This window comes from Stenella coeruleoalba, assembly GCF_951394435.1.
Source record: "Stenella coeruleoalba genome assembly, chromosome: 1".
Lineage (NCBI taxonomy): Eukaryota > Metazoa > Chordata > Mammalia > Artiodactyla > Delphinidae > Stenella > Stenella coeruleoalba.
In genome coordinates, this window is record NC_137169.1 from 43372861 (window position 1) to 43386773 (window position 13913).

A 13913-nucleotide genomic window follows, 5' to 3' on the forward strand; every position below is an offset into this window, starting at 1 on the left:
TAAACCTTTCCCTTTTCATGTGCCACCCAGAAACTGTATTTTCCAAAAAGCCCAAACAGGGGAATCCCTGGCAGTCCAGTGGCTGAGACTCCGTGCTTTCACTGCCGAGGGCCTGGGTTTGATCCCTGGTCAGGGAACTAGGATTCTGCAAGCCGTGGGGCCAAAAAAACCCAAAGACCAAAAGACAAACCAAAAAAACCAAAACAAAAAGCCCAAACAGCGTTGCTCACCTGCAAGATTTGCACATAGACTTGGTGGGGCTCTGTCAGCTTCATGCCATTGACCTCAATGTATTGAAAGGGAGGAACATCATTTGCTTGGGATGCCTGCTGCAGGCAGCGTATCACCTCGTGTACGGTGGCAGTCTTCCCTGTCCCAGGGACCCCGGAGATGTACATGCACCTGGGGCAAGAAGAGAAGACCCCGGGCTAGGTCTGTGCAGCTGCCTTACACTATCATCAGTTATGAATGAGTATGAGAATGTGTGCTGAAGGAAGGACACAGGCCCCTGAAATGTGGAGGTGGGGGCAGTAAGGACCATCCTTGGAAGCTGATCAGAGCAGGACCTGTTTATATAGAACCATTCATTCTATAAGCAATGCTGTATGCCAAGTGCCCACCCAAAGAAGGCCAGTGTCATTTTCTCTGTAAGACAGAATTCTATAGAATTACTTTGACAACAAAAACTGCTTCAGAAGCTTAGGCTTCAGCAATGGCCTTGCCTGTTCTGACACCAGGGAAAGCCCGCTTGGGTGAACTACAGCACCTGAGGTGGTACGCTAGCAGGGCCTTCTGCCCTGAGCATCCTGCTTCCTCAACATGACTCACCCTCCAGTATGGTCAAGGAGTTTGCTTTCCACAAAGTTGTATATGTCCTGGAATTCCTGTTCCCGACAGGGAAGAGACGCAGGTACAGCAGAAACATGCAGTCTAAAGTTGGTGGTAAATGAGAGAAAAGGAGGACTTTAGAAGCATTTTACTATCTACTGAATAATAAATGGAAAAGATTTATCTATAGTTTCTATTTGAAACCTTAATCTCACATCCAAGGGAATGCCTTCATTCTTAAACTTCTTCATTTGGCCTTTCTCTACCCAGACAAATCACCCAACTCAGTGCTTCTAACTAAGAGTACATATCACCTGGGGAGGCTCCTCAAATCACATGGGTGGACCTCATCCCACATGAGATTCTGATTCAGCTGATTTCTGGCAGGATCTAGGCTTATGTATTTTGAAAAAGTCCCCACGCAGTTCTAAAGGGTACCGCAACTGAGAAGCAGTGTCCTGACTCATCACCTTCCAACCCTGAGAAAGTGGTGGCAGTGGACTGCAGACTCCTCCCAGAGCCTGTCCACAGTAGGTCACCCAGACACTGCTTGAGGTTTCTTCTCTCTAGACACACACGTTCATCTTACTCTCTACCTTTATTATGTACACCAATGACTACAAAGCACTCCCAGTTCATCTGAATGAAAGCAGGGGCCCCCAAGCGGCGTCACCTCAGCCGGGCCTCCTCCAGCACATTGGCGGGCTCCTGGGCAGCCAGGTTTCGGCTGCGGATCCGGGGAGTGGCGTGACGTGGTGTTCTGGGCTCGGGCTGTATTCAAAAGACAGAACATTTAGATAATCAACAAGGACCTACTGCAGAGTAAAGGGAACTCTACTCAATATTCTGTAATAACCTATATGGTAGGGCTTCCCTGGTGGCGCAGTGGTTGAGAGTCCGCCTGCCAATGCAGGGGACACGGGTTCGTGCCCCAGTCTGGGAAGATCCCACATGCTGCGGAGTGGCTAGGCCCTGTGCTCCGCAGTGGGAGAGGCCACAACAGTGAGAGGCCCGGGTACTGCAAAAAATAAAATAAAATAAAAAATAACCTATATGGCAAAAGAATCTGAAAAAGAATGGATATATGTATATGTATAACTGAATCACTTTGCTGTACACCTGAAACTAACACAACACTGTAAATCACCTATACTCCAAAATAAAAAAAGAGAGAGACAGAACATATTTCAGAAGGAAAAAACAAAGCAAAACTCCATCCAGGATGCATCAGCAAATCTGATTCGTGATGAGCTGATAAAAAGAAAAGAGGTCGTGAATTCCTCTTAGTTCCTTCCTGTATAAATTACCAAGATTCTCCCTTTCTCTCCTACATTACATATACATTTTGTTCATCGTCCAAACACAATTTCTTATTTCTAATTTACTATAGTATTAGGATTTGAAAACAATGTCAGTCTGAGGAAAGAATGAATAAAAGTATGGATTAAATACTTTTCAAAGTAAAATAGTATCTTCAAAGAAAGGCAAATTATTAAAAAATCCTAAATACTCTGCCCAAATAGGGTACAGTAGCAGCATAAACTGGGTTTGATTCCTAAGATCCTCCTCTATTCTGCCCCCACGAGTTGCATTCACTGATTAAAATAAAAAAGCATCTTTAAAAAATATAAATAAAAAACATCTTCCTCTAGCCTTCTTTGAAAATATGGTCAATCTTTAGCTCAGAACTTCCACGATCCACTACACAGTACTGGAAGAAACCTCCCTAGATTTTTCCACTTCGAACCATAGGGTCATTCAGTTTAGGCCCACAGACCGATTTCACCATTCTCTTTTTTTCCTTGCTGCTGGTTCATTAGAGCAGGCCTGCTACCCAGTAGTATTCATGGTGTTTCCACAAAGCACTCCCTTTTGTGGGGGCATTTCACCTACCCACCCTCTGCTTGTAGCCAAGCTATAAAGTGATAGTCTCTACACCTCTTCCCAAACGCAGAACAGCATTTAGACCCTGTTAACAGCTTAACATCTATTAACTCTGGAGAAAACAGGAAAATAATAACAAACCTTGCTGAGAAGGTTTTTTTTTAAGAAAAAAAAGTGGACTTCTGACTTTTTTATTATGCTAAAGAGGCCCCCGCCCCGCCCCTAAATCCCTTCTTCTGGGTGGGACCCAGGAGATGCAATCAAACCAGATCATCCGGGTGAGCTATTCTACAAGACTGCCTCGTCCAAAGCCGATCTATTGGATTTCCTTCCCTAAAGGTCTTTTCTTTGACTTCAACCCAAGCCCAATCACATTTTTCTTGATATGGGAAAATGGAGATCAGCTTTAGAAAGGTCCCTAATTAGGCATTTCTAAATTGTTCTAAAGAACAAGATGCTGTACGAAAAATGTTTCCTAATATACTAATGCCCTCACAATAACACTAATAAGTTAATGGCCTTGAAAAGTCATGTGATAATGAAACCAATTTAACTTTGTTTAATCCAAACATTTCTCAAACATGTTTGAACACAGTAAGACCCTCTTTTCTTAATAGCTTTCAATGCTCTGCTAAAGTTCCACAGAAAGCAGAGAGACATCCATTTACCTCTTCCATGTTTCACACAATTCATTACCAACACCTAGTAGTGCTCCCTATTCCTCAAGTGCACTGAGTGGCACAACAAAACCAATGACACGGCTCAGCAGCCCTGGATTCAATACCCACTGAGCACTGACTACACACAAAGCCCTCTGCCAGCTTTCAAGGGAAATGCAAAGACGAGGAGTCCGTTCTTACAGTTCTTGTCCTTCCCTCAGGCAGTCTGGCTCTTGGCCATTTGGTTCCGTATCTTAAAAGGAACTTGAACTCAAATTTTATCACTGTCTACTGGGTTCATTTTCAGTCCTAGGGTTCACGTAGAACCTTTCCTCCATGAATACACAGGGAACTTTACTCAATACTCTGTAATAACCTATATGGAAAAAGAATCTAAGAAAGAATGGATATATGTATATATATATATATATATATATATATATATATATATATATATATATATATATAACTGAACCACTTTGCTGTACACCTGAAACACAACATTGTAAATCAACTATACCCCAATATAAAATAAAAATTAAATTAAAAAAAAAGAAAAAGAACCTTTCCTCCATGAATACTCCAAGTGGCATAGCTTTGAATATGACAGACCTATGCTCAAAACCCAGCTGTTATTAGTTGTGTGACCTCAGTCACCACAATTTCTAAATTACGAGAAATAAACCTAAAAGAACCTTACGGTTTTCTTTGGTGTCTTGGAGGGGGTCTGTAAGGATGACTTCATGGAAGAGCGTAGGTTCCTGGACACACTGCTGGGTGTTCTCCTTGGAAGAGGGGGTGTGGAAGCCTCTTCCTCCTCACTGTCAGAGTCTGAAATCTCGGCTACCGGCAGAAACTCTTCATCTTCTTGGTCAGTTTTACTATTACCTAAAAACCTGAATGGTAGGACACATTATTTTCTGATATTTGATGTCTGAAGTCTAAGTAAGAAGCTCCTAACAGATCAGTGTGGATTCGAGGTATTGCAGTCTCTCCTGCAACGGAGCAATTTCAGATGTGCTCCTCTTCTTGGGCTCTTGTTTCAGATGTGCTCCTCTTCTTGGGCTCTTGCTACCGCAAAGCTCTATTAAGGGCTTTATTTATATTATCTCATTAAACCCTGCAAAACTTTGTGACTTGTTTATTATTATTCCCATTTTATAGATGAGGAATCCAAGGTTTAGAAATGTTAAGTAAACTTCCCAAGGTTACACAGATAGTAAATGACAAAGCCCAGGTTCAAATCCAAGTCTATCAGAATCAAAGTTCATGCCCTTAGGCACCACACTAACAGTCTTGCTGGGTGTGATGATGATGGGGCCCTGGGAGCCACCTAAGGCCAGGGCAGTGTTTCTTGCCTCTTTCAAACTATGACGTTTATGTGAAATTAACATAATTCCAGACATACTAGGTAAAGGAGAATTTCCATGGATTAGCAAACAACAAACAAGAAATAAAAAGAGGATTTAAGAAATAGGATTATAGATTTCACAAATGGCAGGATGTTTTTATGCCTGCCAAGCAGCAGTCTTACCTAAGCTGCTGCCTAATCCGATTCAAAGTCAAGAGAGAGCTCTTTCTGCGGATTCGACAACGGGGAGTAGAGGTAGCTTCATCCTGAACTGGTTCTTTGGCCTCCCTGCGAGATACCACAGCAAGGTTATGGAAAGCAGTTTGGGGCACCAGGGATCAGCAGCGGGACTAGAAGATAGTCAGGTAGCCTGACTGGCTCCTATTCTTTCTGCAGCTACTTTGGAAGGATCTAATCACACTGTGCTAAAAAGTTTGTAACTGAAGTTTGACTCAAACCCAGAGATTAAAGTTTGCCAAAAGCTTATCATTTAAATCAGACTCATCACCTCTCCCAACTAGAGATCAGAACATACTAATCCTAGGCAGAGTTTCTTATCCTTTTTTAATTTCTGACATATCGGTGGATTTACTGTCCACTCAAGGTTAGCAGAAATGCAGCCATATTTTCAATACAAAGCATTTATCAAGCAAACTAGGTTAAGCCAGGGCTGCAGTTTCTGAGCAGGAAACATTGCCATTTCAGGCTCGTCACATTCCCTGTGCAGCCCATTATTTATAAACATTGCCCAATGTCAAACTGCAGTCTTTTCTAGATGCATTATCTTCTTGTACTGTATGTATCTGAAAATGGCTTCCAGTTTAAAAGAAAAAAAACCCAAAAACCTAAGAAAATCACTGTTAAAATGTGGCAAAGAGCCACAGCAAGTAATGAAATCCAGGACTGTGAAGCAGTTCAGGTTTGGGAAATTATCTTCTGGAGCCGTGATCCCCAAAGGACAGCTGGGTATATCAGAATCACCCAAAGAGCATCTCAAAATGCAGATTCCTGGGCCCAACGCTTGGAGGTTGACTTCCTACATCTAGGGAAAGGCTTAGATATCTGTATTTTGGAAAAGCTGGTGATTCTGTGACACAGGCAGATTTATCAGCTGTGACACACACTTTTCACATCATGTGAAGGATCTCGATTTGCTCTGTGGGAGGCAGGGAAGCATCCCCAGTTACCTCTTTTTGATGTTTTCTGGTTTCAGAATCACAGAAGGCACCACCAAGGATTTCTGTCCCCCCCTGACAGGAGTAAATGTTCTTTCTTCACTAGTCTCTGTCATTTTCAAAGCTGGGACTCGAGTTCTCAGGATCATGCAACCATCAGGTGAAGCCTTCTTGTCATCCTCGGCCCAACACTGCTGAATCTCTCCAGCTTTCTCTGGGGTTTTCAGAGCTGCAGACGAGTTCTGAGGACCATCAGGCTGAGACCTCTTTGAAGGCGAGGTGATCTCAGAGAAGGCCACTTTCCGTTTCATTCTTCCAGGAGACTCCAATGAGGCCCATGAAGCCTGCTGGGAAATCCTAGTGTTATGTGTCCTAGGGAAACCTAAGTTCAAGAGAAATCACCATAGACAATGTGTGAATTTTATAGCTAGCACTATATACACCCCTAATATCTTTATAGATAAACTCATTCACTGAGTGATACAAAAACATGAGTTATCCATATTTTGAATTATTCTATGCTTTCTTTTCCTGCGCCAGGTAGCTCTTATTATTTTTAGTCTCTCTCTTGAATTCTACGAGTAATTTTGCTAGCTAGAACCATAAGTCAACAGTTAAATCAGCTTTTATAGATAAATGTTCAGGTCAGGTTTTCTGTGAAGTAATCTACCAGAAGAGTGGTTCTCAACCAGGGTGATACTGCACATCCTCAGGTCCCATTCAACAGCATCTGAAAAAATTTATACCAATGACTCTGTTGAGTAATACCAAGTCCTAGATTTTTCTTAACCCAGATTATATCTACCAACAGAGAGAAGATGGGTCCCCGGGGGTGCAGGTGGGGGGTAACCAACTGGGTTCTAAGAATACACAGAGCCACATTTGGATCTGCTCCTCTCTCACCATGACCAAAGGCACCAAGAACCTGGACATTCATTCACAGATAGCAATTGAGCTATTAAAAGATATGTGGGACTTCCCTGGTGGCTCAGTGGTTAAGAATCTGCCTGCCAATGCAGGGGACATGGGTTCGATCTCTGGTCTGGGGAGATCCCACATGTTGCCGAGCAACTAAGCCCGTGCACCACAACTACTGAGCCTGCACACCACAACTACTGAAGCCCATATGCTCTAGGGCCCGCATGCCGCAATTACTGAGCCTGCGAGCTGCAACTACTGAAGCCCACGTGCCTAGAGCCCTTGCTCTGCGACAAGGGACGTCACCGCAATGAGAAGCTCGTGCACCAAAATGAAGAGTCGCCCCTGCTCGCTGCAACTAGAGAAAGCCCGCATGCAGCAACGAAGACCCAACGCAGCCAAAAGTAACAGGGCAGATGATACACATAAACGTCTATAGTATGAAGTTTAAAAATTGTCCTAAAGCACCTAAGTGCTAATAAACATGGCTTTTGAGACAGACCTTGAGAGAAAGGCAAAATTTCAACAGAGTTGAAAGGGGAAGGAGGGGAATAAGTGAAGAGAATAAATGAGATTGATGTGAGCTAAGGCAACGAGGCAGGAAAGCACTGGGCAGAGGAGTTCACTTTAGTCACAGTACAGGGTGTGTGTGGAATAGCTGCAGACAAGGTAAGAAGTCATCTAGTACCTGTGTGGTAAATATGAGGGTAACTCATGTCTAGATTAATGTAAAAATGTCCCAAAGTCCTAGTCTCCCTCATGCCTCATTTCCCCATCTTTCTGTCAAAAACAATCCAAAATATTTTCATCATATCTGCCTCATCTAATTATGTAACTGTGTCAAGTTTAAATTTTTTACCCTAACTTTCAAGGTCCTACAAAATCAACAGTGAAAAAAACACTCAATTATTTCTAAATGGTGGTATTACAAATTATTTCTCTAGTAGTCTTCTGCATTTCCAAAATGGTTTATATGTTTATATTCAGCTCCTAAACATTTGCATTCTTGATAGCTCCTACTAAGGAGCTATCAAGCATGCAAATAACTTATACTCAATGAACTTGGCACATAAACAGAAAAATTAAGGACACATAATAGGATGAGGATGAGCTCTCAGAACAGCCATGGAGTAGCTTTCAGATATATCATTAGTGAAAAAAGTTAAAATGGAAAAGAATACATCCAGTATAATACCCTACTGGGTAAGAAAGAATGGGAAATAAAACGATAATAAAATAAAAATTATATGCATGTTTGTATATGACTGTGTGTATATATGTCTGTGTGTGTTTTGATTTATCTGTTGATTTTTACAAAAACCAAAGGAAAAATAAACCAGAAACTAATAAAATTGATTACCTACAAAAGATGAGGTAGAAACAGGGAGCAAGGGTAAAGAAAGGAATGGGGCTTATCTGAGTACACTTGTCTTAAATAGTTTCGACTCTTTAACTATGCTAATGTTTTAAATGTTTTGAAAATCAATCAAAGATGGGAAAAGCCCTAGAATTAAACAGAAATGAAAGAACCTAACTGTATATCACCAATAAAATAACCATTGGTGGAAGAAAAAAATTTAATCAAAGTAACGTTACTCCCTCAGTAGAATATATTCTAAAGGCATAAAAACTGCAAATCAATTTTGATTTGGAATTATGGAATGTGGGAAGGATGGAAAGAACCCCATAGTATAGATTAGAAGTATGAGTATGAATTTAAGAGTTTTAACACTATATTATAACAAATATATATATATATATATATATTTCTTAGCTCTTCCACTAATGATCTAAAAGCAATGTCACCTTAGTAGCTAAGCTCTTGAAGAATTAGCTAATTACAGGGCTTAACATCACTAATCATTAGAGAAATGTAACAATGACATACTACCTCACACCCATTAGCATAGCTACAATCAAAACCACAGAAAATAACAATATAAAACAACATAATAATAACAAGATCTAAATAGTTGGTGACAATGTGGGGAAATGGAACTCTTGTGTCTTACTGATAAGAATGTAAAATGATGCAGCTGCTATGGAAGAGTACGGTGGTTCCTCAAAAAATTAAACAGAAAGGAAATTTTACCCCAAATAGCCAAAGCAATCTTGAGAAAGAAAAACAAACCTGGAGGCATCACAATCCCTGATTTGAAACTATATTACAAAGCTACCGTAATCTAAACAGTATGGTTTTGGCACACACAGATCGATGGAACAAAATAGAAAGCCCAGAAACAAACTCACATATATATGATCAATTAATTTACAACAAAGGAGCTAAGAACATACAATAAGGAAAGGACAGACTCTTCATTAAATGATGCTGGAAAAATTGGACAGAAGAATTGAAACATGCAGAAGAATGAAACTGGACTATCTTACATCATACACAAAACTTAATTCAAAATGGATTAAAGACTTGAATGTAAGGCTTGAAACCATACAACTCTTAGATGAAAACATAGGTGGTAATAAGCTCCTTGACATGGATCTTGATGATGATTTTTTGGATCTGACACCAAAAACAAAGGCAACAAAAGTAAAAACAAACAAGTGGAACTACACCAAACTAAAAATCTTCTGGACATCAAGGAAACCACCAACAAAATGAAAAGGCAACCTACTGAATGGGAGAAAATATTTGCAAATCAAATATCTGATAAGGGGTTAATATCCAAAGTATATCAAGAACTCATACAATAGCAGGAAAACAAACAATGAGATCAAAAAATGGACAGAGGACCCGAATAGACATTATTCCAAGTGAAACTATACAGATGGCCAATAGGTATATGAAAAGGTGCTCAATGTCACTAATCATCAGAGAAATGAAAATCAAGATGAAGTATCACCTCACACCTGTCAGAATGGCTATCATCAGAAAGAAAACAAATAACAAGTGTTGGCGAGGATATGGAGAAAAGGGAACCCTTATGCACTGTTGGTGGGAATGTAAATTGGTGCGGCCACTATGGATAACAGTATGGAGGATCCTCAAAAAGCTAAAAATAAAACTACCATATGAGGGACTTCCCTGGTGGCGCAGTGGTTAAGAATCCGCCTGCCAATGCAGGGGACACAGGTTTGAGCCCTGGTCCAGGAAGATCCCACATGCTGCGGAACAACTAACCCCGTGCACCACAACTAATGAAGCCAGCATGCTCTAGGGCCCGTGTGCTGCAACTACTGAAGCCCACACACCTAGAGCCTGTGTTCTGCAACAAGAGAAGCCACTGCAATGAGAAGCCCACGCACCGCAACGAAGAGTAACCCCCACTCACCGCAACTAGAGAAAATCTGTGCGCAGCAACGAAGACCCAATGCAGCCAAAAATAAATAAATAAATTTATTTAAAACAAACAAAAAACTACCATATGATCCAGCAATTCCACTTTTGCATACTTATCTGAAGTAAACAAAAACACTAACTTGAAAAGACAAATGCACCCCCATGTTCACTGTAGCATTATTTCCAATAGCCAAGATATGGAAACAACCTAAATGTGCATCAATGGATGAATGGATAAAGAAAATATGGTATGTGGGACTTCCCTGGTGGTCCAGTGGCTAAGATTCCGCACTCTCAATGCAGGGGGCCCAGCTTCAGTCCCTGGTCAGGGAACTAGATCTCTCATGTCACAACTAAGAGTTAGCATGCCATAACTAAAGATCCCTCATGCTGCAAATAAGATCCCATGTGTTGCAGCTAAGACCCACGGAGCCAATTAAATAAATAAATATTAAAAAAAAAAGAAATAAATGAAGCCAATCTTACATAAACTTTAAAAAAAAAAAGAAAATGTGGTATGTATATACAATGGAATATTACTCAGCCATAAAAAGGAAGGAAATCCTGTTATTTGTGACACAGATAGACCTTGAGGGCATTATGCTAAGTGAAATAAATCACACAGAGAAAGACAAATACCATAGGATTTCACTTATATATGGAATCTAAATACAAAAACAAAAATGAAAACCAAGCTCATAAATACAGAGAACAGATTGGTGGTCGTCAGAGGCAGTGGTTGAGGAATTGGGCAAAATGGGTTAAGGTAGCCAAAAGGTACAAACTTCCAGTTATAAAATAAATAAGTCATGGGGATGTAATGTACAGCATGGTGACTACAATTAATACTGTGTTGCATGTTTTTTTTTTTTTTTTTTTTTTTTTTTTTTTTTTTTTTTTTTTTGCGGTACGCGGGCCTCCCACCGCTGCGGCCTCTCCCGCTGCGGAGCACAGGCTCCGGACGCTCAGGCTCAGCGGCCATGGCTCACGGGCCCAGCCGCTCCGGGGCACGTGGGATCCTCCCAGACCGGGGCACGAACCCGCGTCCCCCGCATCGGCAGGCGGACCCCCAACCGCTGCGCTACCAGGGAAGCCCTGTGTTGCATGTTTGAAAGTTGCTAAGAGAGTAAATCTTAAAAGTTCGCATCACAAGACAAAAAACTGTAACTATGTATCATGACAGATGTTTCTTTTTTTTTAAATTGAAGTATAGTTGATTTACATTGTTGTTAGTTTCTGGTATATAGCAAAGTGATTCAGTTCTATATATATATATTCTTTTCCATTATGGTTTATCACAGGATGTTGAATATAGTTCCCTGTGCTGCCCAATAGAACCTCGCTGTTTATCTATTTTATATATAGTACTTTGTATCTGCTAATCTCAAACTCCTAATTTACCCTTCCCCACCCCCTTTCCCCATTGGTTTTTTGTTTTCTATGCCTGTGGATCTGTTTCTGTTTTGTAAATAATTTCATTTGTGTCATATTTTAGATTCCACATATAAGTGATGTTATATGGTAGTTGTCTTTCTCTGACTTACTTCACTTAGTATGATGATTTCTAGGTCCATCCATGTTGTTGCAAATGGCATTATTTCATTCTTTTTTATGGCGCAGTAGTATTCCTTTGTATACATATATATACAAATATATCACATCTTTATCCATTCATCTGTCAATGGACATTTAGGTTGTTTCCATGTCTTGGCTATTGTAAATAGTGCTGCTATGAACACTGGAGTGCATGTATCTTTTCAAATTAGAGTTTTCTCCAGATATATACCCAGGAGTGGGATTGCTGGATCATATGGCAACTGTATTTTTAGTTTTTTAAAGAACCTCCATACTGTTTTCCATAGTAGCTGCACATATGGTGATGGATGTTAGTTAAACTTACTGTGGTAATCATCTCACAATATATACAAATATCAAATCATTACGTTGTATACATGAAACTAATATGTTATAATGCTAGATGTCAATTATATCTCAATTTTTTAAAAAAGGAAATTTTGACACATGCTACAACATGATGAATCTTGAGGACATTATACTAACTTTATTAAACCAGTCAGAAAAGAATAAATACTGTATGATTCCACTTATATGAGGTATCTGGAGAAGTCAAATTCAGAGACAAAAAGTAGAATGGTGGTTACCAGAGGATGGGGCATGAGGAAATGGGAAGTTATTGCTTAATGGTTGGAGAGATTGTTTCGGAAGATGATGGGGATGGTTATACAACAATGTGAATGTACTTAATGCCACTAAACTGTACATTTAAAAATGATTAAAATGGGGCTTCCCTGGTGGTGCAGTGGTTGAGAGTCCGCCTGCCGATGCAGGGGACACAGGTTCGTGCCCCGGTCTGGGAAGATCCCACATGCCGCAGAGCGGCTGTGCCCGTGAGCCATGGCCGCTGAGCCTGCGCATCCGGAGCCTGTGCTCCGCGATGGGAGAGGCCACAACAGTGAGAGGCCCGTGTACCGCACAAAAAAAAAAAAAAAAAAAAAAAAAGATTAAAATGGTAAATCTTATGTGATATATATTTCAAGAGACATCCAATTAGTACTTGGCTCACTGCTGCACTAACTCAATACTATAGCATGAATTAATATTTTATCATTTTCCTTTAGCCTCAGTATTGCCCACTGTGACCCATTTTACACTTACTGCTGAGCTCCAGCCTCTTCCTTGCCCTTGGGGTGACAGGATGGGAAGGAGTTTGGCGAGATTTGGAGGTGGAGTGCCTTGATTCAATCCTTTTGACCACATGTTCTGCTGTGGTCCAAGAAGGGCTTTCTGTACTTTTAGTTTTGGCTTCCATGGACTTCTGGCATCTAGGGTTGCCTTCTTGTAGCTTATCCAACTGTGCAAATAGTTCTGGAGGTAGTGGTTTGAATTTTTTCTCATTCCAAGATAGTTTAACAAAGAATGTCTTCTCATTTTTCAGATCCATAGGTATCACTTCATCTGGGGCTAAAGCTACTACCTGAATTTAGGAAGTATGGATGATATAAAGAAATAAGGACCCAAAGAGTCAACGAAGGCTCGATGAGAGCTATGATTAAAGAGCATTTAAATCTGCATTCTTACCTGGAACAATTACTTTTCTAAACAAAAGAGGCATGGACATGGCATAGCATATTTCCACAGAGTCCTCCTTGCTGATATCCATATCTCATGTTTTCTTTTCTAGTCCATTCTATTCACCCATGCCAAGTTTCCCCATAAAAACTTCTCTAAGCATGCCCCCCTGCTCAATAGTCTACAATGGCTACCCACTCTGCAAGATCAGATTACTTAAACTGATTTTCACTACCTTCTAAAATCTGACCCCACTTTACCTCCTGAGTGCTCAGTGCTCTTCAAAAGGGCTTCCCACCACTAGTCGAGCTTGGCTTGTCACAGTCCTGCTCATTCCCACCATTGTGCTCCTGCCTAAACATGCCCCCTACCTTTCCAAATCCACCCATCTTGCTGCTTCAACTTCTACATCTGCCTTTCACCTCTTCACTCATTTAACTCGGAGATAAATTATTCTGTGGCACATGATATGCTGGGCCCATAGAGTGGAAAAATCTGACTATAGTCATGCCAAGCCATGGTCTCCCTGCCCTACCAACCACCTAGTCACCATGTGACCACACTTCACATCCGGATCTAATCCCATTTTGGGGGCCTGAAGTAGCTTGAGAAATAACCCATATCCTAGTCTCCAAACCAGTGTCTCAATTCAGCCTACAACTCTTTAAACCTGATTTATCATAAAATCTCATAACACACATTTGCCTGGAGCA

The 13913-nt window shown here is 40.8% G+C and overlaps 1 protein-coding gene across 1 annotated transcript in view; it reads right to left on the reverse strand.

Annotated features, from left to right (window-relative positions):
• The window catches only part of ORC1 (origin recognition complex subunit 1), a 34275-nt gene that overhangs the window by 11654 nt on the left and 8708 nt on the right, over window positions 1-13913 (reverse strand). Inside the window, exons 7-13 of the mRNA XM_079904001.1 lie at window positions 12787-13101; window positions 5910-6279; window positions 4906-5010; window positions 4072-4267; window positions 1502-1599; window positions 829-930; window positions 231-402 (exon numbers count right to left, since the gene is read on the reverse strand). Of these exons, the coding sequence (XP_079760127.1) occupies window positions 231-402; window positions 829-930; window positions 1502-1599; window positions 4072-4267; window positions 4906-5010; window positions 5910-6279; window positions 12787-13101 (1358 nt within the window). The remainder of the gene's footprint in view (window positions 1-230; window positions 403-828; window positions 931-1501; window positions 1600-4071; window positions 4268-4905; window positions 5011-5909; window positions 6280-12786; window positions 13102-13913) is intronic.